This window comes from Oncorhynchus keta, chromosome 9 (genome assembly GCF_023373465.1).
Source record: "Oncorhynchus keta strain PuntledgeMale-10-30-2019 chromosome 9, Oket_V2, whole genome shotgun sequence".
Lineage (NCBI taxonomy): Eukaryota > Metazoa > Chordata > Actinopteri > Salmoniformes > Salmonidae > Oncorhynchus > Oncorhynchus keta.
The window spans coordinates 45352580-45378485 of record NC_068429.1 but is presented as its reverse complement, the minus strand read 5'-3'; the positions used below and the strand labels follow the sequence as shown (position 1 = coordinate 45378485).

The 25906-nt window shown below is 43.1% G+C and overlaps 1 protein-coding gene across 2 annotated transcripts in view; it reads right to left on the bottom strand.

Annotated features, from left to right (window-relative positions):
* Positions 1 to 20216, bottom strand: part of LOC118387931 (E3 ubiquitin-protein ligase UHRF2-like) — a 42393-nt gene extending 22177 nt beyond the window's left edge. Inside the window, exons 1-3 of one of the 2 annotated variants that reach the window (XM_035776779.2) lie at positions 19889 to 20216; positions 10390 to 10830; positions 4703 to 5037 (exon numbers count right to left, since the gene is read on the bottom strand). In XM_035776779.2, coding sequence (XP_035632672.1) covers positions 4703 to 5037; positions 10390 to 10830; positions 19889 to 20041 — 929 coding nt within the window. In that variant the 5' untranslated portion in view covers positions 20042 to 20216. Of the gene's footprint in view, positions 1 to 4702; positions 5038 to 10389; positions 10831 to 14606; positions 14903 to 19888 lie in introns of those variants that run through there. The other variant, XM_035776780.2, reaches the window with a different exon arrangement.
* Positions 20217 to 25906: the final 5690 nt, after the last annotated feature.

Below are 25906 nucleotides of genomic sequence, written 5' to 3'. Positions count from 1 at the left end.
CACCTATACTGCATGTAGAGGAGGTATGTGAAAACGAGTATTTCCCCTTAGCTCAAATGAAGCACTGCCATGGGTGTCAGATAAGCAGCATGGTTTGATAGGGTGTCTGGGATTCAGATGAGGACACACACCGACAGACACCAACGCAGAGGAGTCTGGCTGATCTTATCTGAGTGTAATTACGCCATGACGACATCACATGGGGCGAAATGATCACATTCCGTTAATCTCCCTGTTCATTTGTAATTTTATAATTCAAATGGAAACCTTGGGTTTTTCCTTTTAAAAGATCCGTTTAATCAAATTGAATCTGAAAACAAGAGGGGAGGATAAGTAAGTGAAGTGCAGGAGAGGACAGACGGTGGGTGTGTGGAGGAGTAGCTGACGACTACTGGAGGCGAGTAGGCAGTCCTGGAGCTATGAGCTATTCAAACAATAACGGTTGCTTAGTGTGTTTTAAACAGTATTTGTTTACAACTGAATGGAACTGCAGGCCTTTTGATCTCAGCAATCATGGAATACTGAATTAGACCTCGTACATTTAAGTACAAGGTCTAATTGATACGGCTAAACCACAGAGCAGAAATGTGGCGGCAACGGGCGCTTCACTAATACAGTGACCGTCACAATTGGAAAATAGCATGTAGCACGAACTTTGCAGCGATGCAATAGTACATTCCTTCTGGTCTTTTTCATATAACCATTTCATTTGATCATTGTTTATACCTTATTTATACTTTCCAGAGTTTTTTCTTTGCTTGGATGGATGCACATGCATCGGTTGTGCCAAATGCTACACTGAAAGCGTTGGTTGGGGCCGAGAGCGAGTCCCACCACAAGCCAGATCTGAGACGCTTGTTAGAATGGAAAAACAGGCCAAAAGAATGCAGACGATTCTCCATCTTGGAGGCAATGGTTTTGAGCCTCATTAAGATTTTACAGATTAGTCCAAGACTTTGAAGTAAAACAGGTGGTTTCAGTTTTGACAAGCTGTTTTTCAGCCTCAAATTATTACAGCAGGCAGGCGAGCCTTGGAAAGCCTTGCCTAACCACAACACACAGAGAGAGAGAGAGAGAAAAGCTGCTTGGCTTGGGGTCATTTGAAATATAAATGTTTATTTCCCATCATCGTACTGAAATATGCCCAATGAGTAGAACAGGGGTGTCAAACTCATTACATGCAGAGCCGAGAGTCTGCCGCTTTTTGGTTTCTCCTTTCAATTTGTGTTCAATGAAGACCGATACAACCAAGTGAGGGGAGTTCCGAACCCATCGGTCACCTTAATTCAATCAATCAAACACAAGAGAGGAGCAAAAAACCTGCAGACCCTCGGCCCTCTGTGGAATGAGTTTGATACATATGGGCTAGAGAGATTGGTAGCTACAGAAGTGATGTAAGTGGTTCACTAAGCGAAGAGCCTTATGCACCTCACCTCGCAAAATGCTCGATGTGCAGCTCAATTTTAGGCAGCAATTGGAATGGGGTTTAGAGTAACGCTCCCAGAGAACTCTGCGGTTACCTTGGAAACGGCTCCTTTGAATTCATTTCCCTGAAAAAGATGACTCCAAATTCCATCTAGCAGCTTCTCCCCACCAACTCTGTTCTCCTTTCCCTTATAAGCTGCAGGCAGACAGGCAGGCAGAATCAGGGGCTGTGGTTTTAAACTAGTTGCCCCAACCCAACCCCTTTTTCCTTTCCCTCTGAACCAAAGAGTTGTGGGTTTACACCCCCAACAAAGGGACTTTCACCATCCAGCAGGACGTAGGGTGATTTGATTATTTACGTAAAAGGAGTACAAGAACAAAACAGTTATATTAATACGTTGCAGATGTTAGCTGCTGTGACGACCCTCCCACTGTCTGCCAAATTCTCTCTCTTTACGCTTGTTTTCCTTAATAGGATGACGGTGGGCGGAGCCGGGAGGGTCGTCAGCGAAATGGGACATACCTGGGCTCGGGTGTGTTCCGGGGATAAATACACCTTTCCCCCCCCATTCATAGAGGAGCCTTCTCTCCACACAGACATACTATTTTTGGTTGTGGCGTTTTGTGGCTTGTTTGTTGTGGCACCTCTCATTATCACAATCTTTGTACGCAACCACTCTCTTACACCACTGATTACTGACTACCCACACACACACAGAGCATTGTTAAATTCTATATAGTTAACTTCAGTTAATAAACATATTTTTGTTATTCCGTTATCTGCACGTTGTCTCCCTCTTTGTTAAGGGCTACGAGCCGGTTCGTGACAATACTTTGCACAACTGTACATGTCGTCCAAGTTGTGGTTATAAACACCAACTACTGACAATGTTTTCAGAGAGGCCATGGAAGTTGAGACTCAACATGGAAAATGGACATTGGAAAATGAGACTCAACATCTCAGATTACCAACTGACCTGTCTACTGTATTAAATCTGGTTCTCATGCTATTACTCCAGGTGACTAGCCAGTGTTTCAGAAGGTTATCTGTCGGTCTTAAAACATGCAAAGCTCACTGATCTACAGACACCTATTTTTCGGGAATGGATTTCTGAGACAGGACATAACTCTGTTGCCTTTTGACCTGCCTTTGAACTCAATTTGACTTTACTGGCCAGTGCCCCACCAGCCTATTAAGGAAAACAGTTAATACTACCGTTTCATTACTGCTTAGAGCTTTAGTTTTCCAGGTCAAAGGTTACTGAGGGAGTGGCTGGCACTTTTGGTGCAGCAATACATAAGGGGTATTATGTCAGATTTATCGCCACTTCTATTGCATGCAATCACACCTCCTCTGTATTTACTGGGGCGGGACTACATACTGTAAGGGGATATCAAAGCACTTCTACAGCCAAATATATGGCATGTAATGGTATCTCCTGAACTCCCCAGCAACCCCAGTCTACACAGCTCAGTCTACATCCCCTTTCTTTCTCTTTTTTTTTGTTGTCGTTTTGGCTCTGTACTCCAGCACTTTGGATTTGAAACGATACATTGACTATTGGGTTAAAGGGCAGACTGTCAGCTTTAATTTGGAGAGTATTTTCATCCGTTTTGGGTGAACCTTTTAGAAATGACAGCACTTTTTGTACCTAGCACCCCCCATTTTAGGGGACCAAAAGTATTGGTACAAATTCACTTACATTTATTAAAAGTAGTCTAAAGTTTAGTATTTGGTCCCATATTCCTAGCACGCAATGACTACATCAAGCTTGTGACTCTACAAATGTGTTGGATACATTTTCAGTTTGTTTTGGTTGTGTTTCAGATTATTTTGTGCCCAACAGAAATTAATTTGAGTCACTTTTATTGTCAATAAGAATAGAATGTTTCGAAACACTTCTACATTCATGTGGATGCTACCATGATTACGGATAGTCCTGAATGAATCGTGAATAATGACGAGTGAGAAAGTAAGACGCTCAAATATCATACCGCCAAGACATGCTAACCTTTTACCATTACAATAATAGGGGAGGTTAGCATTTTAGGGGGGTATGATATTTGTGCATCTCTAACTTTCTCAGGATTATCCATAATCATGGTAGCATCCACATTAACGTAGAAGTGTTTCGAAACACATTGTATTCTTATTTACAATAAAAGTGACTCCAAGGGCCTCCTGAGTAGCACGGTGGTCTAGCTGTGCCACTAGAGATTCTGGGTGCGAGTCCAGGCTCTGACGTCCAGGCTATGTGCGCCGCACAATTGGCCCAGCGCTGTCCGGGTTAGGGGAGGGTTTGGCCGGCAGAGATGTTCTTGTCCCATCGCACTCTAGCGACTCCTGTGGCAGGCCGGGCACAGTGCACGCTGACACGGTTCGCCAGGTGTATGGTGTTTCTTCCAGTGCGACTGGCTTCCGGGTTAAGCAGGCATTGTGTCAAGAAGCAGTGCGGCTCGGTTGGGTCGTGTTTTAGAGGACGCACGGCTCTCGACCTTCGCCTCTCCCGAGCCCATACGGGAGTTGCAGCGATGAGACAAGTTAGTTACATCAAGTTACATCAATTGGATACCACAAAATTGGGGAGAAAAAGGTGCAAAGAATATATAATTTAAATTACTCCAAAATGACACAATACATTATTTACCATTCATTTCTATTGGAAACAAAATAATCTGAAACAACCAAAACAAACTGCAAATGTATTCAATAAAATGTGTAGAGTCACAAGCTTGATGTAGTCATTGTGTGCTATGAATATGGGACCAAACACTACACTTTATACTACTTTATTAATACACAAACAGTATAGTGTCCCAATACTTTTGGTCCCCTAAAATGGGGGAGGGGGGCTAGGTACCAAAAAAAGGCTGTAATTTCAAACCTGTTCACCCAATATGGATGAAAATACCCTGAAATGAAAGCTGACGGTCTGCACTCAGTAATTGTATCATTTCAAATCCAAAGTGCTGGAGTACAGAGTAAAAACCACAATTCTTTTAGAGCTCACTGTACCTGGTAGGATTCATCACAACATACCGTACTCCTACTTACCAACCAAAAGTAGGTGACCCATCCCAAAAGAATAGGAACTACTCTAACACGCCTAAAAGAAACCAAATGGCAGGGAATTAAGGAAAGCAAACCTGGGTGGGTGAAACTATCAAGTGTAGATGACCCCTCCCCAAAAAGGGGGAAAATAAATCCAAAATAGGGTTCCTAAGTGGGAATTCCCGACAAGTCATGCTGCCTTTTTCCTCAGGTGCTCCAACTTACTCGTCATATTTGATATGGTACGTGACATCCTCCTTCCCTTTGTCTGTGGCAGTAGAGTCTGTTTGAGAGGTGGAGGACGCAGCCCCTGGCCCACTGTCCGAGTTTAACATTGAATAATTATTTCCATTACTATTGTCCGTGGAGGAGGAGGGGTGGCCTTGGCCCGGCTCGGCCTCCAGCTTGCCATTAGTCCTTTTGCTAGGCCTGCCAACCTTCCCCGCTGTAGGAGCTTTGCTGTTGCTGTTCTGACCCTTTGGGGTTCGTGCCACCTTGTCGATGCAGGCTTCAAACCAGGCACCGATGCTTATGTCTCTGCAGTCCACCAACTCATTTATCTGGGAGATAAGAAAAAAATTAAATAGTTTAGCTTTTAAACATTCATAAAAATACACATATTATTCTTTATCATTTTAAGAGTACACCTGGCTTCAGTGTTAATGAAAGCAGGCATCTGGACAACTAAATGTTGTATGCTGCATCAAAGAAAAATGACAGACATATTGGACATTTCTAAAAAAAAAAAAAAGTTTTTTAAAGAAATAGACCTCTGCAATTACTTCTAAAATACCCATAAAAAAAGATGTACTATTGTTGACAAGCATTTGTTTACAATGGAATACAAAGTGGCTGAAAAAAACAAAACGTCAGTGGACCACTGGAAGCAACAAAATGAGAAAGACGTTTAAATGTGAAATTGGGTTAGCCTAGTTATTGGTGTTAAGCTATCAATTCTCCAACTACCCTCTGTTTATTTAAAGGCCCAGTGCAGTCAAATATATATTTCCAATTGGGAACAATTATGATAATGCCCTTTTAGTGTAAGAGCGGTTTGAAAAGACCGCCTGAAATTTCTGCCTGTTTTGGTGGGATGGAGTTATGGCCTGCCTGGTGAAATCATCAGGCGTTAAATTAGTTAATAGACCAATAAGAAAATATTTCCAAACCTCTCTGCAAATCACAGCTGCATTGGGCCTTTAATGATGGAAGAAGAGCAAAGCACACAACTGAGACAGGCTGAGTTTGGCCTTGCCCCTCCCTGTCTGAGGCGTGGGCCACGCAATGTTGACATTACAATGTGAATCATGGCTAAAGAAATTGAGATTTGCAGATGCAGTGAGCTCTATACCCTTAATTTAAGTTAATGGTTGCAGGTCCAGAGTATTATTGATACCGAGTGCCACTATTTTGTAAGCAGTCCTTGTGGGCCTGTGGAGATGACACTGCTTTCACTATCTGTCTCCCCTGGAGCTAATGACATAACCACATGAAACAGCAGTCTGAATGAAGCATCTGATTCTCATCCAGATGTAAAGTGGGGAACCAAAACACGCTTCTCCAGACTGTGGGTTTTGGAGACCCCAATGTTTCTTCGTGACTAACACCCCCCACCCCCTCTCTCAAGGCCTTTATAATGACGTCTGAAATATTCTGTGTTCCATGCATTCATGGCTTGGGTCTGGATTCAGATCGCCTCTTGATGCGTCCTCAGTTTATGTTATGATGAGTAGCATAGCATAGTTAGCTAATAGAGTTAGCTAATAGAGTTAGCACCTAAGGATTGTATCACTGTTCTGGAATGTTCATCAGTTCTGGAAAGTTTGCCAGTGAGTGTTTGTGGACAAAGACTGGGGGGGGGGTCTACTCTTAATATTCACATTAAAGCGAAAATATTTTGTGACACAACATCGAGAGTCTGTGTTGGTTGGACTTCCTGAGTTATGCATCATTCTGGTGGGTGGTGACTGAAAATAACCCTACCATAATAGGTGTCACGATGTTGGCCTGGGGGTAGGTTTATGACAGTCATAAATACAGTGGGGCAAAAAAGTAGTTAGTCAGCCACCAATTGTGCAAGTTCTCCCACTTAAAAATATGAGAGGCCTGTAATTTTCATCATAGGTACACTTCAACTATGACAGACAAAATGAGAAAAAAAATCCAGAAAATCACATTGTAGGAATTTTAATGAATTTATTTGCAAATTATGGTGGAAAATAAGTATTTGGTCAATAACAAAAGTGTATCTCAATACTTTGTTATATACCCTTTGTTGGCAATGACAGAGGTCAAACGTTTTCTGTAACTCTTCACAAGGTTTTCACACACTGTTGCTAGTATTTTGGCCCATTCCTCCATGCAGATTTCCTCTAGAGCAGTGATGTTTTGGTGCTGTTGCTGGGCAACACGGACTTTCAACTCCCTCCAAAGATTTTCTATGGGGTTGAGATCTGGAGACTGGCTAGGCCACTCCATGAGCTTGAAATGCTTCTTACGACGCCACTCCTTCGTTGCCCGGGCGGTGTGTTTGGGATCATGGTCATGCTGAAAGACCCAGCCACGTTTCATCTTCAATGCCCTTGCTGATGGAAAGAGGTTTTCACTCAAAATCTCACGATACATGGCCCCATTCATTCTTTCCTTTACACGGATCAGTCATCCTGGTCCCTTTGCAGAAGAACAGCCCCAAAGCATGATGTTTCCACCCCCATGCTTCACAGTAGGTATGGTGTTCTTTGGATGCAACTCAGCATTCTTTGTCCTCCAAACACGACGAGTTTTTACCAAAAAGTTATATTTTGGTTTCATCTGACCATATGACATTCTCCCAATCCTCTTCTGGATCATCCAAATGCTCTCTAGAAAACTTCAGATGGGCCTGGACATGTACTGGCTTAAGCAGGGGGACACGTCTGGAACTGCAGGATTTGAGTCCCTGGCGGCGTAGTGTGTTACTGATGGTAGGCTTTGTTACTTTGGTCCCAGCTCTTTGCTGTTCATTCACTAGGTCCCCTCGTGTGGTTCTGGGATTTTTGCTCCCCGTTCTTGTGATCATTTTGACCCCAAATATGATGTCAGTTCGGTTGTCATCCGAGACATTCTCATCAATGATAAGATGACAAACTCTACAGTGGAAAGTCCACATATCAGAGTTATCGGATTCACATGGAATTGTTGTTCAATTGAAATATGTTTGAATATGAAATTATTCGTGATGGGATGAAATGTAATTTTAGCTTCCAAATGAGAGATAAAACTTTTCAAACACGCCCTCCTCTCCCTTCCTATATAAAGCCTTGACGACAATATAACTTCCTGTTCAGAGGATGTGAGGACGACGGTCCGATGTCAGAATGGTTCAGAAAATAACTACAGAACGAAGCCAACATCAACGTCAGCTTTGGTTGCGAATGGTATGAACTTTGAATTCTTATTCACTACAGAAGTGATACCTCCTAGCCATTGAGTTAGCAACAGCAGCTGCAAACAAGGGTTAGGAAAGAACAGACAACGACGTTACTACAACGTATCCAATTGACCACCAGAGACATTCTTCAAAGGACAAAGGACTCGGTTTGGCAACACGGCCTTCCATCTACCACCAACCTACTGAAGCGCAGCTCAGAGTAAATATTTATTGCATTTTCCTTTTCCAAATGGGCGGTAATTTAGAATGCATAAGTTACTGTATTTACGATAGCACAGCTTCTTCCTTTGTTACTCAGTCTTCCCGCTCTTTCACTCAAACCCAGCCCTTCTCTTTTGTGTAAAATGCGGTCATATCTCTTCCGCCCGCTAGGGACGTTTCCTTTATGACGTAATTTGTAATCAAGTTATGATTAATTATGTGTATGTGTAATTCTGTGTGATTAGTTAGGTATTTAGTAAATAAATAATTCAACCCAATTTTGTATTGCTGATTCAACTTGTTAGTCAGGGTTCAGGAAGATAACCAAGAATTTACAACATTCAGATGAGACTGAATTAAGGTGACGATTAATATTGACTGCTATTTATGTAAAATATTACTAGGTCTTTAAGAGTTTATTCGGAAGATAACAGCTCTATAAATATTATTTTGTGGTGCCCTGACTCTCTAGTTAATTACATTTACATGATTAGCTCAATCAGGTAATATTAATTACAGAGAAATTATTTTATAGAATAGCATGTCATATCATTTAATCTGGCATAGCCAAAGACACAACACCGGCTTCACCCCCAAAAAATGTTTTCCTGTCAACAAAAACATATGTATAATCTCTAGGAACTCTACTTACAAGACGTGAAGTGAAATGTGTCCCTCGCTATCAAATAAACATCTGAATCCAACTTTTGTCCGAACCGCACCATATTCCTGCAGTGTAAACAGTGGTAGCGTGAAGTGCGTTGTCTACTGGCAGGAATGGTGCGCTTTGGACAAAATGTTGGACTCGGGGGTGAAGCCAGCTATATTGTGGTATTGTTATTTTCTGTTGCCACCCACCAGAACGATGGACAACCAATACACATTCTCACAATGATGTGTCCCAAAGCTAAGAATATATCAGAGTACATACATTTTTGGTATGTGTATGCGTGATCCTTGCATAAATTTAACCCACAACTGAGTCACACAGGGCCAGTCATCACCTTGATGGTAGATGGCTAGCACAGGCTTTTCATTGAGCCAAGAGACAGTTACTGTCCATGTTCCAGCCAATATCATTTACAGCCACTGTGGTTCACCAGCAGCAGGCCAGCATGCCTTTTCTCAGGGTTAAGTTCTGCGCATGTGTCTCTTGGCTTGGGTCCGCTTGGCATCCTTAGCCCCAGCTCCCCTGCAGCTTGGCTACGGTGTTAACTGTTAAGAGGACGTCTATCAAAACGTGTCAGCCTTGCCACTTACTGCAACGGAGTATAAAAAAAATTAATTACCAAGAAAAATCTTAGCAACCGTTTGTTGCGTGGCAATAAAAAGTTTCCCCAATTCAAATGTCTGATTCATTGGGGAGATTAAACGTGTCGCAACATGGTTACCGTGAGGCGAACGTTCAGAGCTCCAGTAGACATAATTCAACAGGGAAATTTAAGTAAATGGCCCAAATTCAAAACTCTTCTCAGAGTAGGAGTGCTGACGTAGGAACAAGTCTCCCCCTGCCCATATCGTATTCATTAAAGGCTAAACTGATCCTAGAAATCAGCTCTTACTCTGAGATGCTTTGTGAATACGGGCCCAGAAGAAGAACAACCTCCACTGAATGTCTGTTAGTGTCACCCTAGAGTAGAGACACAGGATCAGGTCTGTCTTGCATGTTCACAGACCGTTTCCCTGACGACTGGCACTAAAAGGAGATGTCACCTCCAGCGAGGGATCTAACCAGGGTGACAGGGAGGGGAGAGGTGAAGGGCAACATGACCGTGCCAGACACACACGCACACAACAAGATAGCCAACCAGCCAACCAGCCAGCCAGCTAGAGAAGGCCAGAATGGCACCCAAACCACTGGACCTGCTACAGTAGCGAAATACTCCAGAGCCCTTTGTCTGTATCCACTGGTCACTATGGCAATCAAACACAGAATGCTGAGGGAGTGAGAGGCAGATGGCAATGCAAACTACCACAGGCATGTGGGTCCAAAAACCACAATACAAATAAGAGGTAGTGTGCCAGTGCCATCAAAGAAACAAACGACGAAACAAAACGTCAGTAGTAAATTGTGAAACTAACCAAGCTGGACTAGAGGACAGAAAGTAGGGGTTTGAAACCTTTCAAGACACAAGTATACGGTTGGGGAGAGTTGTATCCTCTGGTTCATATCCGGCTCAAAAAGGTCCATTATTGAATGAACATAATATTATATAATCTCATACACAAACCACAACCTGAGAGAAAATGGTACCACAGACCAGCAAGTTCTTTCTCTCACCTTGAACACCCCCATGCCGGCGTCTATGAGGAAGGGACGTGTAGAGGTTGATGGCTGGTTGTCGAGCTTCTCCAGCAGTGCTGGTGGAGTAGAAGACTTGGCCCTGTTGTTATTGGGATCACTGGTGTTACTGGTACTGGTGTTACTGGTGGTTGTGTTGTTGTTGACTGTGGTGAGGGTAGGGATGGGTTTGGGGGCCACTATGGTAGGCTTGGATGGGGAGGGTGTGGTAGCTGCACCAGCCGTGGTGTTGGAGGAGGTGGGAGGCAGAGATGTACTACTGGACATGGGCATGGTGTCACAGTCCTTCGGGGTGACAGGGGGTGCAATGGACGGGACGAGGGGGCTGTCGGGAGCGTCCCCTGCCTGAGATCGGATTAGCAGCTGGACGATGTCGTTCAGTCCCACGTTGTAGTCATACAGCGTGTGGCCATCTTCCATCTGAAAAATATTGACACACAAATGGATCTGTTAGTAAGGCAGACATTTTGTCTGTGTTTTGCTTGAGGTGGGTAAAACAGCTGTGTGACAGTCAAACGGTGTATGGCCATCTTGCATCTGAAAAATCACACACACAGATCTGTTCGGCAGCCATTTTGGTGTTAGTTTTTTCTTTTTTTGGGGGGGTTCTCTTCTCTGGCACTGGCAGACATCTGCTCAATATTAAAATGAACAGAATAGCATCGCCGTCAGAAGCACATATCGAGCCGGAGCTGATTGTCAAGAGCAAACAAAGAGCTCGGCAAAAAGACAGAATTCCACAGTTCTTCAGAAGGGTGAGGAGGGACAATGAGTTGATGCTCAACACAATTCGGAATAAAAGCTAAGGGGAAATAAACAAACATCCATTCCTGAACAAAACGACACAAATCTCTGCCTTCCACTGCGTTTTTTTTCTTCCTCAAATAAATAAATAAAATATTACATCTGGAAGGGGGGGGGCACACTACCTAAGTCGCTATGGCAACCAATAAAGAAGCCCCCCTCCATATCGACAAACTCCCTCCCCACAATCTCGGTCTGTCTTTCAGATGGTGGTGTGGCGCATTTCCGCAGTCATGAGTTTGTGTCAGAAAACGGCTCCACTTCTGAGTGAGAGACTCCTCACGTTAAGAAACATTGCCTCTCTGGCTGCCTCATTACTTGCCACGTGTTTATGTTACTGTATCTCTTGTTATAGCCTACTTCCATGAAAATGTTATGGTATAATGGTGAGCAAACAGCTTGTTGTGTCCCAATGGATCTATGTAGCTTCGTCTCATCAGAGCAGAAGCGAGCGAGGTAGCCAGTGACCAGACCCTTTCCCATCCTCCATTGTGTTGGAGAAATAAGCATGGCCACTCGCTCCTCTCCTTGGTTACTTATTGAGGCAGAAAAGCAGAAACGAGAGTGGAGGCGCTCCAGACTGGCTTGTGACAGAGCGCAATCTCCCGTCCTCTAACCTCCCTTATTTAATAATCTTGTGAAATTTAGAACAGAGCAGGCCGCCCGTGATCGCCACAAACACTATGGTCACCTGTCTGTGTGCGGTTGTCTGTGTCCATGTCGGTCTGTCTGCCTCCCATGTGGAGTAAACTGCATAGCACAGAAATATAATTACTACCATCACAGAACATTGACTTCAAATGGGAATGTCCGTTCTAGTAATTCTATTTCTATGGTAGACTAGACACCATCATGGAGAGAAGGGACACCAGGCAGGCTGCGGCACACCGACTAGAATTAATCTATTGTGTCGGGAAAAGCCTATTTTATTTCATGCATGGTATCCCATAACACAGCGTACATTAGCCGTTTGGCCTTTAACTGGAGAGTCAATTACGATTTGCATAATCTCCCTCTTCAACAAGACATTTTATAGGCTCCTTAGGGCTTAGGCAATGACAATAATTATACTCAAAACCCAGGTCCAGTTAGTACCCATGATATCCGATGTTATAACGCTTCTACAAATTTGGGGTTTAGCTATGGTCAAGGGATGGTAAAACATTTGGGGCGATTGGATGTCTTCCGTCCAGTTCATATGAAAAGTTATGGTTGGGCGATTCTGTGTAAAAGTCAACCTGAGCGTTCATTTACAAATGAAACCATTACCCTTAAGGTCTATGTGTTGGAGTTCAAGCTTTATTTGAAAATATTCATTTAATGAATTTTGACCATTTACAGAGTAGGTGGCCAAAGCTTTTCAGTCAATCATATTTTATGGCTTTTAGAAAGGGCTCACAAAGCTTGTTTTTCCACTCACAGCTGTTCCCAGTATTAGTTACGAAGATGATATATTCATGAAGCAATACTACATTTTGTTTGTGTATTCTACAGTCCTTTAAAATGTAGGAGGTTGACTGGGACAGGCAATGTAACATCCATAACATTTTTTTAAGGGGGGGGGGGTCATAAAACATGCACCTTATCTTGAAACTTTTAGGAAACTAAAGGTTTTGTGTGGTTCTAGAATTGGTTCCACTCTTTCATTGTCAGTATCCTCTTTCAGCGTTTATGATATCCGTAACATCCATAACAGTTGTGGATGTGATAGATATTGATGTATCATATCTGGTCTTCAGAAGCTTGTGCATTCACCACATGTGTGATTGCTCTGGGACGTACGTATTCTTCAGACTTTTACTGAATCAATTGATGACATCTAGAAAACGGATTCTAGCTCAAATTCTCTTGGAAAATATATGCCGAAATGCATTTCTCATACAAGCGATTCCTCTCACAAATCCGGACCAAAAAAAAAAAAAAGACTGATTTTGTGAAAATCTCCAAAATCACAATCCATAGCATGGTCCTTTGGAAGGATTGTTGACATGTATATCAAAAAGCATAATTGAGAAACAATTCATCAAAGTTGGCATATGTATTACATTTTGGCACATTTTTAAATACTTTGTTGAACATAATATACTCTACGGGCATATCAAAGTTCCAAAGTGGGATGTAAATGTCATCGTCAATAACAACATTAGGAATGTGCAATGAAACCTCAGTCATCTGCAAGACTAAGGAGGAAAAGAAACACTAATGGAAAAATATTTTGAAAGCATGGTCAAAAGATCGACCTCGTGGTGGCACAACCACTGTGTGTGTGTGTGTGTGTGTGTGTGTGTGTGTGTGTTCATGCTCGTGTTCTTATTTGGTTGTTACCAGTACCACCTCTCCTCGGTCAAACTCATTTCTTTGTTTATCCGAGGTGACGACCGACAAGTCAGCCAGACTGTCTTTAAAAAGCTCATTGCTAAATCATTACAAGCACGTCACTCAGACATTGACACGCACAAACAAACAAAAAAATCTAAACAAAAACAGCAGATGTGCTTTGCTTACGCACTGGCAAGGTCACAACATATTCTGAATACGTAATAATTAAAACAGCTACTTTTGTATTTGAATTAGGTAATTGCTGGACAGATCCTGTTCATTACGATACAGAATAGAAACCTAATCTACTCCAGGTGGAGGGGAGGGCAACACCACATCACCTGGAAAAGTCTATTCGATTACCATCCTGGCTGACAGGTATGCGTTGGCATCTAGCCTATCAATGATTTAACGCAACAGAGAAAAGTACTCTGTATACGCAATTAAAATGACAGAACATTTCTATTATAACCATTGAACTTTTGTGGTGGTTAATTCTACCTGCCAATTAAGTGAATTGGACCACCTGAGATTTCTATCAGAATTTGGAAAGGTGTTTCTGAATAAGTGCCAAGCCTTTCAAAAAGAAAATCGGTACGCGACCTGTGCTTCCGAAATGCACTTGGTGCAGTCGTGTGTACGTACGTACGTACGTGTGGCGTTCATGTGTATTTTTGTAAGCGAGTCAGGGCTGGTGTGTGTGACTATTCATTTCACTAACACAACAAAGGTGCAAACCCAAATCAGTCAGTGGGGCTGGTGGTCAGATACTAGTCTGCAGTCAGAGCCTGGCAGGGAGCAGGGAACTCTGGGATAGGGCAGGAAACGCCCAACACACACTGCTCAACCAGACAGTGAGCTCCACTCCCTACCCCTCCCCCCACCACCCAAACCACCCCTCGCCTCTCGCCCGCTAGACCGCCAATAGGAAAAAAATAGGTCACGTTTCTAATCAAGAGCGAACACCCCCCAAGCAGCCCAAAACACTGACATGGAACTCGCTGTCTAGCCTATACCAAACTCTATTGCTTTATTTATTCATCGATACAGAACACACATTTTTTTTTATATACCTTAAAACAGATTCCCTTCTTCATCTCTAGTAATTATATGGATAGAAAGAAGTTGGCTGAAATAGACTCAGCTTGCTCTCCTCTTCCCCCAAACCTTGTTTCTTTCTAGCCGTCGTGTCCGTAAAGCAGGACCCTGCGTTTTCTGACAAGCCGTTCTAGTAGAGTGAAAAAGAAAGCACTTCCATTTTCCTCGCATTACCAAGAACAACTGACACTCAGTTCCTGTAGCTAGCTGATATTCAAATTAAGTAAAACACGGGCTTCACTGAAAGTAAAACACATCCCCACTGAAGGAACCGTAAACAAAATAACTAGACTGAGCTGACACGGTGATAACTAGCCTAAATCCAAATCCACATGCAGGGATACGAATATAAAATTGCTAAACTGGGACTAGACGTTTTTCCAATCAGATCAACTCTGAAAAAGATCTGATATGAAAAGTTCTGATGTATTTGGTCAAAAGACCAATTAGTGGGGTGAAAAAATATCAGAATTGGGCTCTCTGTGTAAATGTAGCCTTTGTGGCATTGATCTTCCTGAAGTACCACTGCTTAACAGTACATGACTGATTGCCAAGTTAACTCTGCAGACTCTGGTTCATTGAGTAACGCATGTTCACCTGACTTCTAGAAAATCCCCGTTTCTTTCCATTTGAGGTGCGGACATCCCACCGGATGTGATGCAGCCCAGAAGCATGGTGGATCCCTGTTGCAGAGGGCATGTGGCAAGCGTTTGGTGAGAGCAAATAGCTACTAAAAAGGTTGTAAGATGAACGGTTGAAGAAAATGGGACACCCTGCTTCCTGGGCCCTTTTTTGTTTATTTAATTCGTTACGTTTTAATCTTGCATGGTTTTTGAAAAGTAACTTCTTTGATACAACTGAAAATAACTAAATCAACAATATGTGAATGGAGAATGGGTTGAGTCTTGAGTTCAGTTATAGAAAAAAAAAAACATGCCTTAAATAAAAATGTTTGAAAACTGGTCTTTTGTTGTCTGCCTCTACTTCACACTGCCTGCGCAGCACAGATCAAAAATAAAAATCGGTCACTTTTCCACCGTGTGAAACACAGTCCCTTTAACTCAGAAAGGACACCAACTTCCATTAGCGTAACTTAATTCAAGTGCCCTCAGCCGTGTCAGACAACAGGCTCCAAACCTTCAGCCCAACCCTAAACTGGAGAGTGGGGCATCTGTACACATGGCTGACTGCAGCACACACACACACACTATCTTAGTCCCACATAAGCAAAGACCAAGGAACACAACCAACCAGCTCTCTTATAGAGCCATATTGCCTCTCATATACAGAGCCATATTGCCTCTCATATACAGAGCCATATTGCCTCTCATATACAGAGCCATATTGCCTCTCATATACAGAGCCATATTGCCTCTCATATACAGAGCCATATTGCCTCTCATATACAGAGCCATATTGCCTCTCATATACAGAGCCATATTGCCTCTCATATACAGAGCCATATTGCCTCTCATATACAGAGCCATATTGCTCATATACAGAGCCATATTGCCTCTCATATACAGAGCCATATTGCCTCTCATATACAGAGCCATATTGCCTCTCATATACAGAGCCATATTGCCTCTCATATACAGAGCCATATTGCCTCTCATATACAGAGCCATATTGCCTCTCATATACAGAGCCATATTGCCTCTCATATACAGAGCCATAACGCCTCTCATATACAGAGCCATAACGCCTCTCATATACAGAGCCATATTGCCTCTCATATACAGAGCCATATTGCCTCTCATATACAGAGCCATATTGCCTCTCATATACAGAGCCATATTGCCTCTCATATACAGAGCCATATTGCCTCTCATATACAGAGCCATATTGCCTCTCATATACAGAGCCATATTGCCTCTCATATACAGAGCCATATTGCCTCTCATATACAGAGCCATATTGCCTCTCATATACAGAGCCATATTGCCTCTCATATACAGAGCCATATTGCCTCTCATATACAGAGCCATATTGCCTCTCATATACAGAGCCATATTGCCTCTCATATACAGAGCCATATTGCCTCTCATATACAGAGCCATATTGCCTCTCATATACAGAGCCATATTGCCTCTCATATACAGAGCCATATTGCCTCTCATATACAGAGCCATATTGCCCTCTCATATACAGAGCCATATTGCCTCTCATATACAGAGCCATATTGCCTCTCATATACAGAGCCATATTGCCTCTCATATACAGAGCCATATTGCCTCTCATATACAGAGCCATATTGCCTCTCATATACAGAGCCATATTGCCTCTCATATACAGAGCCATATTGCCTCTCATATACAGAGCCATATTGCCTCTCATATACAGAGCCATATTGCCTCTCATATACAGAGCCATATTGCCTCTCATATACAGAGCCATAACAAGACGATTGAACGAATGCCCTGGTTGTCCCCAACTAAGAAAAAAAGGGTCAAGGCTTATCAGCCCGTAGATGTAATGTTGAAAATGTGTGTGTGTATTAAAAACAGTTCTTAATCTGTTTTTTTACACATTTAGGAGCATTTCTAAACATGCCATCAGTGCAAGTGGCTTTCTTTGAAACCATTTTTCTGTGAATCACTCGCCAAATAGAGAGGGAGCACAATTCGAAAACCAGCCAATCACAAGTCTCAGAGTAGATGTTTAGCGGACGAGGGTCTGCTTAGTGGAGTGTTCTGTTTTTGTGTGTGTGACAAGACGGTATGCCCAGGATCTAAAAGAGAAAGGCAGGGACTGTGCTCTCAGAAAGGGAGAATCTGTGACCGACTATAGGCAGGTAGAGAGATCTGTTCACAGACTTAATGAAGAGACTGTTACAAGACCTCTGTGGCTCTCTAAAATTGACAGTCATTCAAACGCAAGGGCATAGAACACATGCTTTGAACTAGGGCGACGCCATTTTGAAATTGAATGAGTCTCCTCTGGCTCCTGGCAACAGTCTTAATAGTGTGACGGTAGTGGGTACTGCGCGTGGTTCATTCTTCACATTACTTCACACGTGTAAATCCCCCACCCACCCACCCTGCCTGCTATCCTGAGGCAGAGGAAACACAAAGATTACTACAGTACATACTCACAACAGTACATTACTCTACTACTAGGTCTACACTACTACACAATATCAGCACTGAAAACCGAAGGTCTTCTTGTATAACAAACCTTACACACTGGATTCTGTTTTCATCTCAAACTAGGCCTAAAATCAAATGATAGTGGGAAAACAACACTCAGTATGGAAAAGAGAGAAGAGAAAAGCATATTGTTTCCTTAGAAACAGCCAGCCATGCATAACATACATCACAAGGTGATGAAAACGTAGGTAGGCTGCCAACTGAAGCAAATCGAACGCAGGTCTTTTGTTTAAATTCACATTAAAATAGAATACGCTTAGTTGCTTGATCCCCACAAAAAAAAATGAAAAAAAAGCTTGCCGTGGCTCCGTCCCATGTTTCCTCTCAAAAGAGAGCACATGGGAATTCCTCATTCAAAAATTCAAAATGGCTGACACATCATGCTGTACTGCACATTATACAGCAATGAACGACATCCCCGTCAATTGGAATCCCTCCCAAAGCATGGATGTGTAAACACAAAACCACTTAAATCCTTAATGTAGTGTCAGAAATCCAGCAAAACAAGAGCAAGCCATTTATTTTCAATAGCAGTCCTGATTTTCCTTTAGTTTTTTTATTTTATTTACAGGGCCTAGGATTTAAGAATGGCTAAAGTGCCTTCAGAGGAATCCATTTATATGGTAAGTTAAATAACTGGATTAAGAAAAGGATGGTGTGAAGCATATTAAATTATGATAATAGAAAAAGCTGTATTTTCTTTATGAGGTGCATGTTGAGTCATTATTCCAGATGTAATATTCCCCACACACGGTCTGTCCCAAATGGCACCCTATTCCCTACATATTGCCTATGGGCCCTGGTCAAAAGTAGTGCTTTTTGGAAAAGGTTGCTATTTGGGACATACACAGGGGCACAGTGGTCAGACAATTAACCCCCACACACACGCACAAATGATTGAATGACCGTCACAGGGGCACGGCAGCATTTCCATCTCCAACCCAATCACCATTGTCTTTCTTTTTAACGGATGGCATTTTGAGTCATTATACTTGGCTCAAACACTGGATAGAAAGGATACAAGGTGGGTGTGTGCGTATTCTGATAACACTCTGGTTGCCAGTCCTCTGGTCGCCAGTCCTTACTACTGGACTGAAAACAGGGCCCTAAAAAAAAGGTACAGAGCATTCTAGCATATTACCTTCACAAACACCGAAATGATGACAAGGCATTATACGAAGTCGCAGAAAAGACAATGTTGTAATGACTGATCAATGTCATATTGTAAAAGATGTAATGTTGCTGATCAATGTCAAATCTCACTTGGAGAGATCTCACATTCAAATCTCAAATCTCACATTCAATGACAATTGTCTCTGAATCTACTAGTTCAGCTTCTAGAATCCCCAGGAGTGTTAGTATTGTTCAACACGGTCCAGCAGAATTCGTATCTATCAACCATGTTTTGCATGTAACCTACATGCAGAATATGGGGAAACAAAGTCACCGTGCAAAGAGCACTTCCACAGTAGCGCCTACCTAACCACTATTCACGATGTAGTGACGTTGAGTTTGAGTCAAACCACCAGGGCGCGGGTGTAAACACTGCACTTCACGTCAAGGCACGTGGAGCAACGCATCCTGAACTAAACAAATGAATAATACAAATCACATGAACATCAAAAGGCCATGACGACAGTCATCAAGAGACCACATATTTTGGAAAACGTAGTAGAATCCTGTTCGCAATGCATCTAGATCTCGAACTGGTCATGGGGGTCTGAATAAGGTTGTAATAACGGGATGGCTTCCTGGCATGTGGATGACACTGGAAAATCTGAAAAAAGATCACGAAGAATATGCCTTTTCTCAGCTGTCTAGCTCAAGTGTTGGCTACTACATTGATACATTGTTGTATGCATCTTGGAAAACAGGCCTACTGAAAACTGCAACATTGTAGACACAGAATGCATGGGGACAATGACAGCATATGAATATGGCACCACAGTCCGTCCTCTCAGCTCTTGCGCAAGAACTGTTGGCGAATTCCCTTCAAAACAGGAAGCTCCAGTGCTATGCACAACGTTAACAGCCTAGCACCTAATCCTGCACCGTAAACACACAACACACGACTGTTAGGATGACCATATGTGACAGATAGCATCTACCTGTTTGCCCCGATAGAATAACCGTTGTTGTTGGGGGTTTACATTGAAGATATCCTTGATTTTCAGCCTCAGATACTCAATTTTGGTCAGCCTTGAAAGATCCTCAATGGTTCGTGTCTCCTTTCCGTCTATGGTCCGAATCTGAATCCACATCGTTCCACCGCCCGATAGCCAACCAAAAAATGTTACAGAAATCTGATCACAACAAATACGGGGGCCTTTGGGGGAAGGGGGATACAAGTGAAAATGTTCAGCGCTCCATTGCCTTTTTCTCTGCAGGGGAGAATGATTTTTGCAGGATGTGTCTCTCACATGGGTCACCGCGCCAAGCAAATCTCGCGAAATAAAATTATGTACAATTTGCAGTTAAAGGCGCAGGACCCTTTTTTTTGTGGCCAGTACAATGAATAAACGAATACAAGGGACGAAAGAAAGTATCTCACCGTTTCCAGAATGTGCAATGTAAGCAGTGGACATTCTACAAATCTATATAAAATTTAGAACTTCAATGTCAAATTAAAGCCTTTACTGACTTGCAATTGTAAAGAGCTAGCCATCGCTCTAATGGTTAATAAATAGACAAAAGTTGTTGTTTTTTATCTAAGAATATTTCTTTCAAAACAGATGGGATTAAAAAAGGAAAAAAGTGCAGGCCATACTGAACATGGACAAGCATTGATGGCATGTATAGCTTCTTTATACCGCTTGCTCTCCCAAAACTGTTAAAAACTTCTATGAACGGTGTATATAGACACTGCTCAAAAAAATAAAGGGAACACTAAAATAACACATCCTAGATCTGAATGAATTAAATATTCTTATTAAATACTTTTTTCTTTACATAGTTGAATGTGCTGACAACAAAATCACACAAAAATGATCAATGGAAATCAAATGTATCAACCCATGGAGGTCTGGATTTGGAGTCACACTCAAAATTAAAGTGGAAAACCACACTACAGGCTGATCCAACTTTGATGTAATGTCCTTTAAACAAGTCAAAATGAGGCTCAGTAGTGTGTGTGGCCTCCACGTGCCTGTATGACCTCCCTACAACGCCTGGGCATGCTCCTGATGAGGTGGCGGATGGTCTCCTGAGGGATCTCCTCCCAGACCTGGACTAAAGCATCCGCCAACTCCTGGACAGTCTGTGGTGCAACGTGGCCTTGGCGGATGGAGCGAGACATGATGTCCCAGATGTGCTCAATTCGATTCAGGTCTGGGGAACAGGCGGGCCAGTCCATAGCATCAATGCCTTCCTCTTGCAGGAACTGCTGACACACTCCAGCCACATGAGGTCTAGCATTGTCTTGCATTAGGAGGAACCCAGGGCCAACCGCACCAGCATATGGTCTCACAAGGGGTCCGAGGATCTCATCTCGGTACCTAATGGCAGTCAGGCTACCTCTGGCGAGCACATGGAGTGCTGTGCGGCCCCCCAAAGAAATGCCACCCCACACCATGACTGACCCACCGCCAAACCGGTCATGCTGGAGGATGTTGCAGGCAGCAGAACGTTCTCCATGGCGTCTCCAGACTCTGTCACGTCTGTCACGTGCTCAGTGTGAACCTGCTTTCATCTGTGAAGAGCACAGGGCGCCAGTGGCGAATTTGCTAATCTTGGTGTTCTCTGGCAAATGCCAAACGTCCTGCACGGTGTTGGGCTGTAAGCACTACCCCCCTGTGGACAACGGGCCCTCATACCACCCTCATGGAGTCTGTTTCTGACTGTTTGAGCAGACACATGCACATTTGTGGCCTGCTGGAGGTCATTTTGCAGGGCTCTGGCAGTGCTCCTCCTGCTCCTCCTTGCACAAAGGCGGAGGTAGTGGTCCTGCTGCTGGGTTGTTGCCCTCCTACGGCCTCCTCCACGTCCCCTGATGTACTGGCCTGTCTCCTGGTAGCGCCTCCATGCTCTGGACACTACGCTGACAGACACGGCAAACCTTCTTGCCACAGCTCGCATTGATGTGCCATCCTGGATGAGCTGCACTACCTGAGCCACTTGTGTGGGTTGTAGACTCCGTCTCATGCTACCACTAGAGTGAAAGCACCGCCAGCATTCAAAAGTGACCAAAACATCAGCCAGGAAGCACAGGAACTGAGAAGTGGTCTGTGGTCACCACCTGCAGAACCACTCCTTTATTGGGGGTGTCTTGCTAATTGCCTATAATTTCCACCTGTTGTCTAATTCCATTTGCACAACAGCATGTGAAATTTATTGTCAATCAGTGTTGCTTCCTAAGTGGACAGTTCGATTTCACAGAAGTGTGATTGACTTGGAGTTACATTGTGTTGTTTAAGTGTTCCCTTTATTTTTTTGAGCAGTGTATTTATGGAGGGTCTTCTTCTTGTGAATTTCTGTCAGACTAGACGCTGTGTTGTGTGTTGCTGCCTTCCGCAGGTAGATGTGCGGATTTCATATTTTGGTAAAAAAAGTTAAGGGGAAGGGCAAATTTTTTAAATTGCACCACCATGTAACCCTGCAACTTACCTAGATACTATCCACAAAACCCATCACCCCATCCTTCTGCTTTGGAACCCCATCTCCCAAAACTCCCTGTAGATCTTCTGCACTGAAATCTCTCACCAAAATACTTTGCTGCTGCAACTACCACACCTCTCTTCTGTAATTTCCACTCCATCAGTGCAGTACAGTTGATCACCATAGCTATAAAACACAAGAAATCCAACCTTACTAAAAACTCATCCTCTCTGAATCTCTCTCTTCAGGCCTACTCACTGGGGGGCTCCCAGTCAGAACCCTCATCCTTGGGCTATCATCTACTCTCCTTGCTGCCTCAGTATATTAAACCTTCTTCCCCACTCTAACAATCTCAACTTCTCTCTCTCTCGTACAGAGAATTTCAGATCCCAGGCTGTTTTCTCAACCCGAAACTTCACACTCCCTCTGACTATGCCCTCATGCACATTTTCCACATCGTGGGATCTCCCTTCTACATTCTGCTGGCACATGTCTGAATCCTTGGCACCTAGAGCAGAATAGTGGGTTTGGAACAAATGCATTTACATTACATTTACATTTAAGTCATTTAGCAGACGCTCTTATCCAGAGCGACTTACAAATTGGTGCATTCACCAAATTGGTGCCCTCTCCGAATAGCTAATACATCCTAGCCTGACCTTATCTGGTAGAAACTCCATATCGAAGCTCAACAAGCCAGACAGGGTATCCTCCGTCTCACGATTTCTACAGAGTCTGCATCTCACCAAATGGCGGGCGTCACAAACACCAGAAATATTCTTTCTCTTCTTATCCACCACTACACTGAACTCCAATCCGTTCATCACTCTGGAGAGCAAAGCACGACACAGGTCAAGCACGATACGCGTGAAGCGGAGTGCCCGCTGCCTCAAAAAATCTAAACAATTCCACTTCTCGAAACTTTGGCCGACGTAACAGTTCCCAGTTTGTCCTTTACCCAGCTTGAAACAACATATGGGTCGGCCAAAAAGGATTGATCCCCTTCCTCAAAAAACCTCACTCCTACAGGTCCCAAATAATCTCTGGTAGGATTCTCAGGGCAAACTTTGAAAATCTCTACCTCAGATAGGCCTTCATCCTGGTCAGGCTTCATTTCAGAGGAATCATTGAAGTCGACTGACCAATGGGATCCAACATTCTCAATATGCTGAAGTGATCAAGTAGATTTCAAAGTCATTTTGCTTGGCTTGTATTCAGGGTATGAAGGTTTGTACTTAGCGGCATGGTTTCACTTTCACTTCATTGCACTTCTCTCTCCTGCTGCTTTACTGTCTCCTCCAAAGAGAATGATGTTCCTATGGGAGGGTCAATCATTGGCATCAAGTGTATGCAATTAGTAGCCTGGCTGACGTGACCCACGTGATTCACAGAGCAGGGAGAGCTGTGACTCATTGAAGTCAGGAGGACTTCTGGTGCATTCAAGACAACTGGGAACGATTTTTCCCAGTCAGTGCTCACAGAATTCACAGTGGTCTTGAACAAACTGAAATCGGAAGTCAGAGATTTTCCGAGTTCCCAGCTGTTTTGAACGCGGCATTAGCATTCCCCTGCGCAGACGTCGCATGCATCAACCAATAGTTGCATGCCACATCATCGACCGTGTCATCAACTGACAGATTGTTATAACATATGTGGTTAGCTGATACTTAAAATACCTATCCAGGCATTGTAAGAATTGGCATGCAGCAGCAATGCCTGGGCAGATGAACGCATCCGTAGTCTGTCCACAAGAGACTAGCCCGCAATGATAGGAAAAAAGGTTCCTAAAAGAACCAAAAAGGGTTCCATCGCTTGCTTCATACAGTTGAAGGCGGAAGTGTACATACACCTTGGCCAAATACATTTAAACTCGTTTTTTCACAATTCCTGAAATGTAATCCTAGTAAAAGAAATCCATGTTTTAGGTCAGTTAGGATCACCACTTTATTTTAGGAATGTGAAATGTGTCACGTTCTGAACTTAGTTATTTTGTTATGTCTTTGTTTTAGTATGGTCAGGGCGTGAGTTGGGTGGGTTGTCTATGTTAGTTTTTCTATGATTTGGTATTTCTGTGTTTGGCCTGGTATGGTTCTCAATCAGAGGCAGCTGTCAATCGTTGTCCCTGATTGAGAACCATACTTAGGTAGCCTGGTTTCACTTTTGAGTTGTGAGTGCTTATTTCCTGTTTAGTGTTTTTTTTTGTCTTTCACCTTACGGGACTGTTTGTTTGTTATTTATTGTTTTGTTCAGTATTTCTTATTAAAACAAGATGAACACTTACCACGCTGCACCTTGGTCCTCCTCTCTGTCTCCCAATGACGAACGTTACAAAATGTCAGAATAATAGTAGAGAGAAAGACTTATTTCAGCTTTTATTTCTTTCATCACATTCCCGGTGGGTCAGAAGTTAACATACACTCAATTAGTATTTGATAGCATTGCCTTTAAATGGTTAACCTGGGTCCAACGTTTTGGGTAGCTTTCCACAAGCTTCCCACAATAAGTTGGGTGAATTTTGGCCCCTTCCTCCTGACAGAGCTGGTGTAACTGAGTCCGTTTTGTAGGCCTCCTTGCTTGCACACGCTTGTTCAGTTCTGCCCAAAAATGTTCTATAGGATTGAGGTCAGGGCTTTGTGATGGCCACTCCAATACCTTGACTTTGCTTAAGGACTTAAGCCATTTTGCCACAACTATGTAAGTATGCTTGGGGTCATTGTCCATTTGGAAGACCCATTTGCAACCAAGCTTTAACTTCCTGACTGATGTCTTGAGATGTTGCTTCAATATATCCACATAATTGTCTATCTATTTTGTGAAGTGCACCAGTCCCTCCTGCAGCAAAGCACCCCCACAACATGAAGCTGCCACCCCCTTGCTTCACGGTTGGGATGGTGGTCTTCGGCTTGCAAGCCTCCCCCTTTTTCCTCCAAACATAACTGTCATTATGGCCAAATAGTTCTATTTTTGTTTCATCAGACCAGAGAACATTTATCCAAAAAGTATGATCTTTGTCCCCATGTGCAGTTGCAAACCGTAGTATGGCTTTTTTTTGTGGTTTTGGAGCAGTGGCTTCTTCCTTGCTGAGTGGCCTTTCAGGTTATGTTGATATAGGACATGTTTTACTGTGGATATAAATACCTTTGTACCTGTTTCCTCCAGCATCTTCACAAGGTCCTTTGCTGTTGTTCTGGGATTGATTTGCACTTTTCGCACCAAAGTATGTTCATCTCTAGGAAACAGAACATGTCTCCTTCCTGAGCGTTATGACGGCCGCGTGGTCCCATGGTGTTTATACTTGCGTACTATTGCTTGTACATATGAATGTGGTAACTTCAGGCATTTGGAAATTGCTCCCAAGGATGAACCAGACTTGTGGAGGTCTACAATTTGTTTCTGAGGTCTTGGCAGATGTCTTTTGATTTTCCCATGATGTCAAGCAAAGAGGCACTGAGTTTGAAGGTAGGCCTTGAAATACATTCACAGGTACACCTCCAATTGACTCAAATGATGTCAATTAGACTATCAGATGCTTC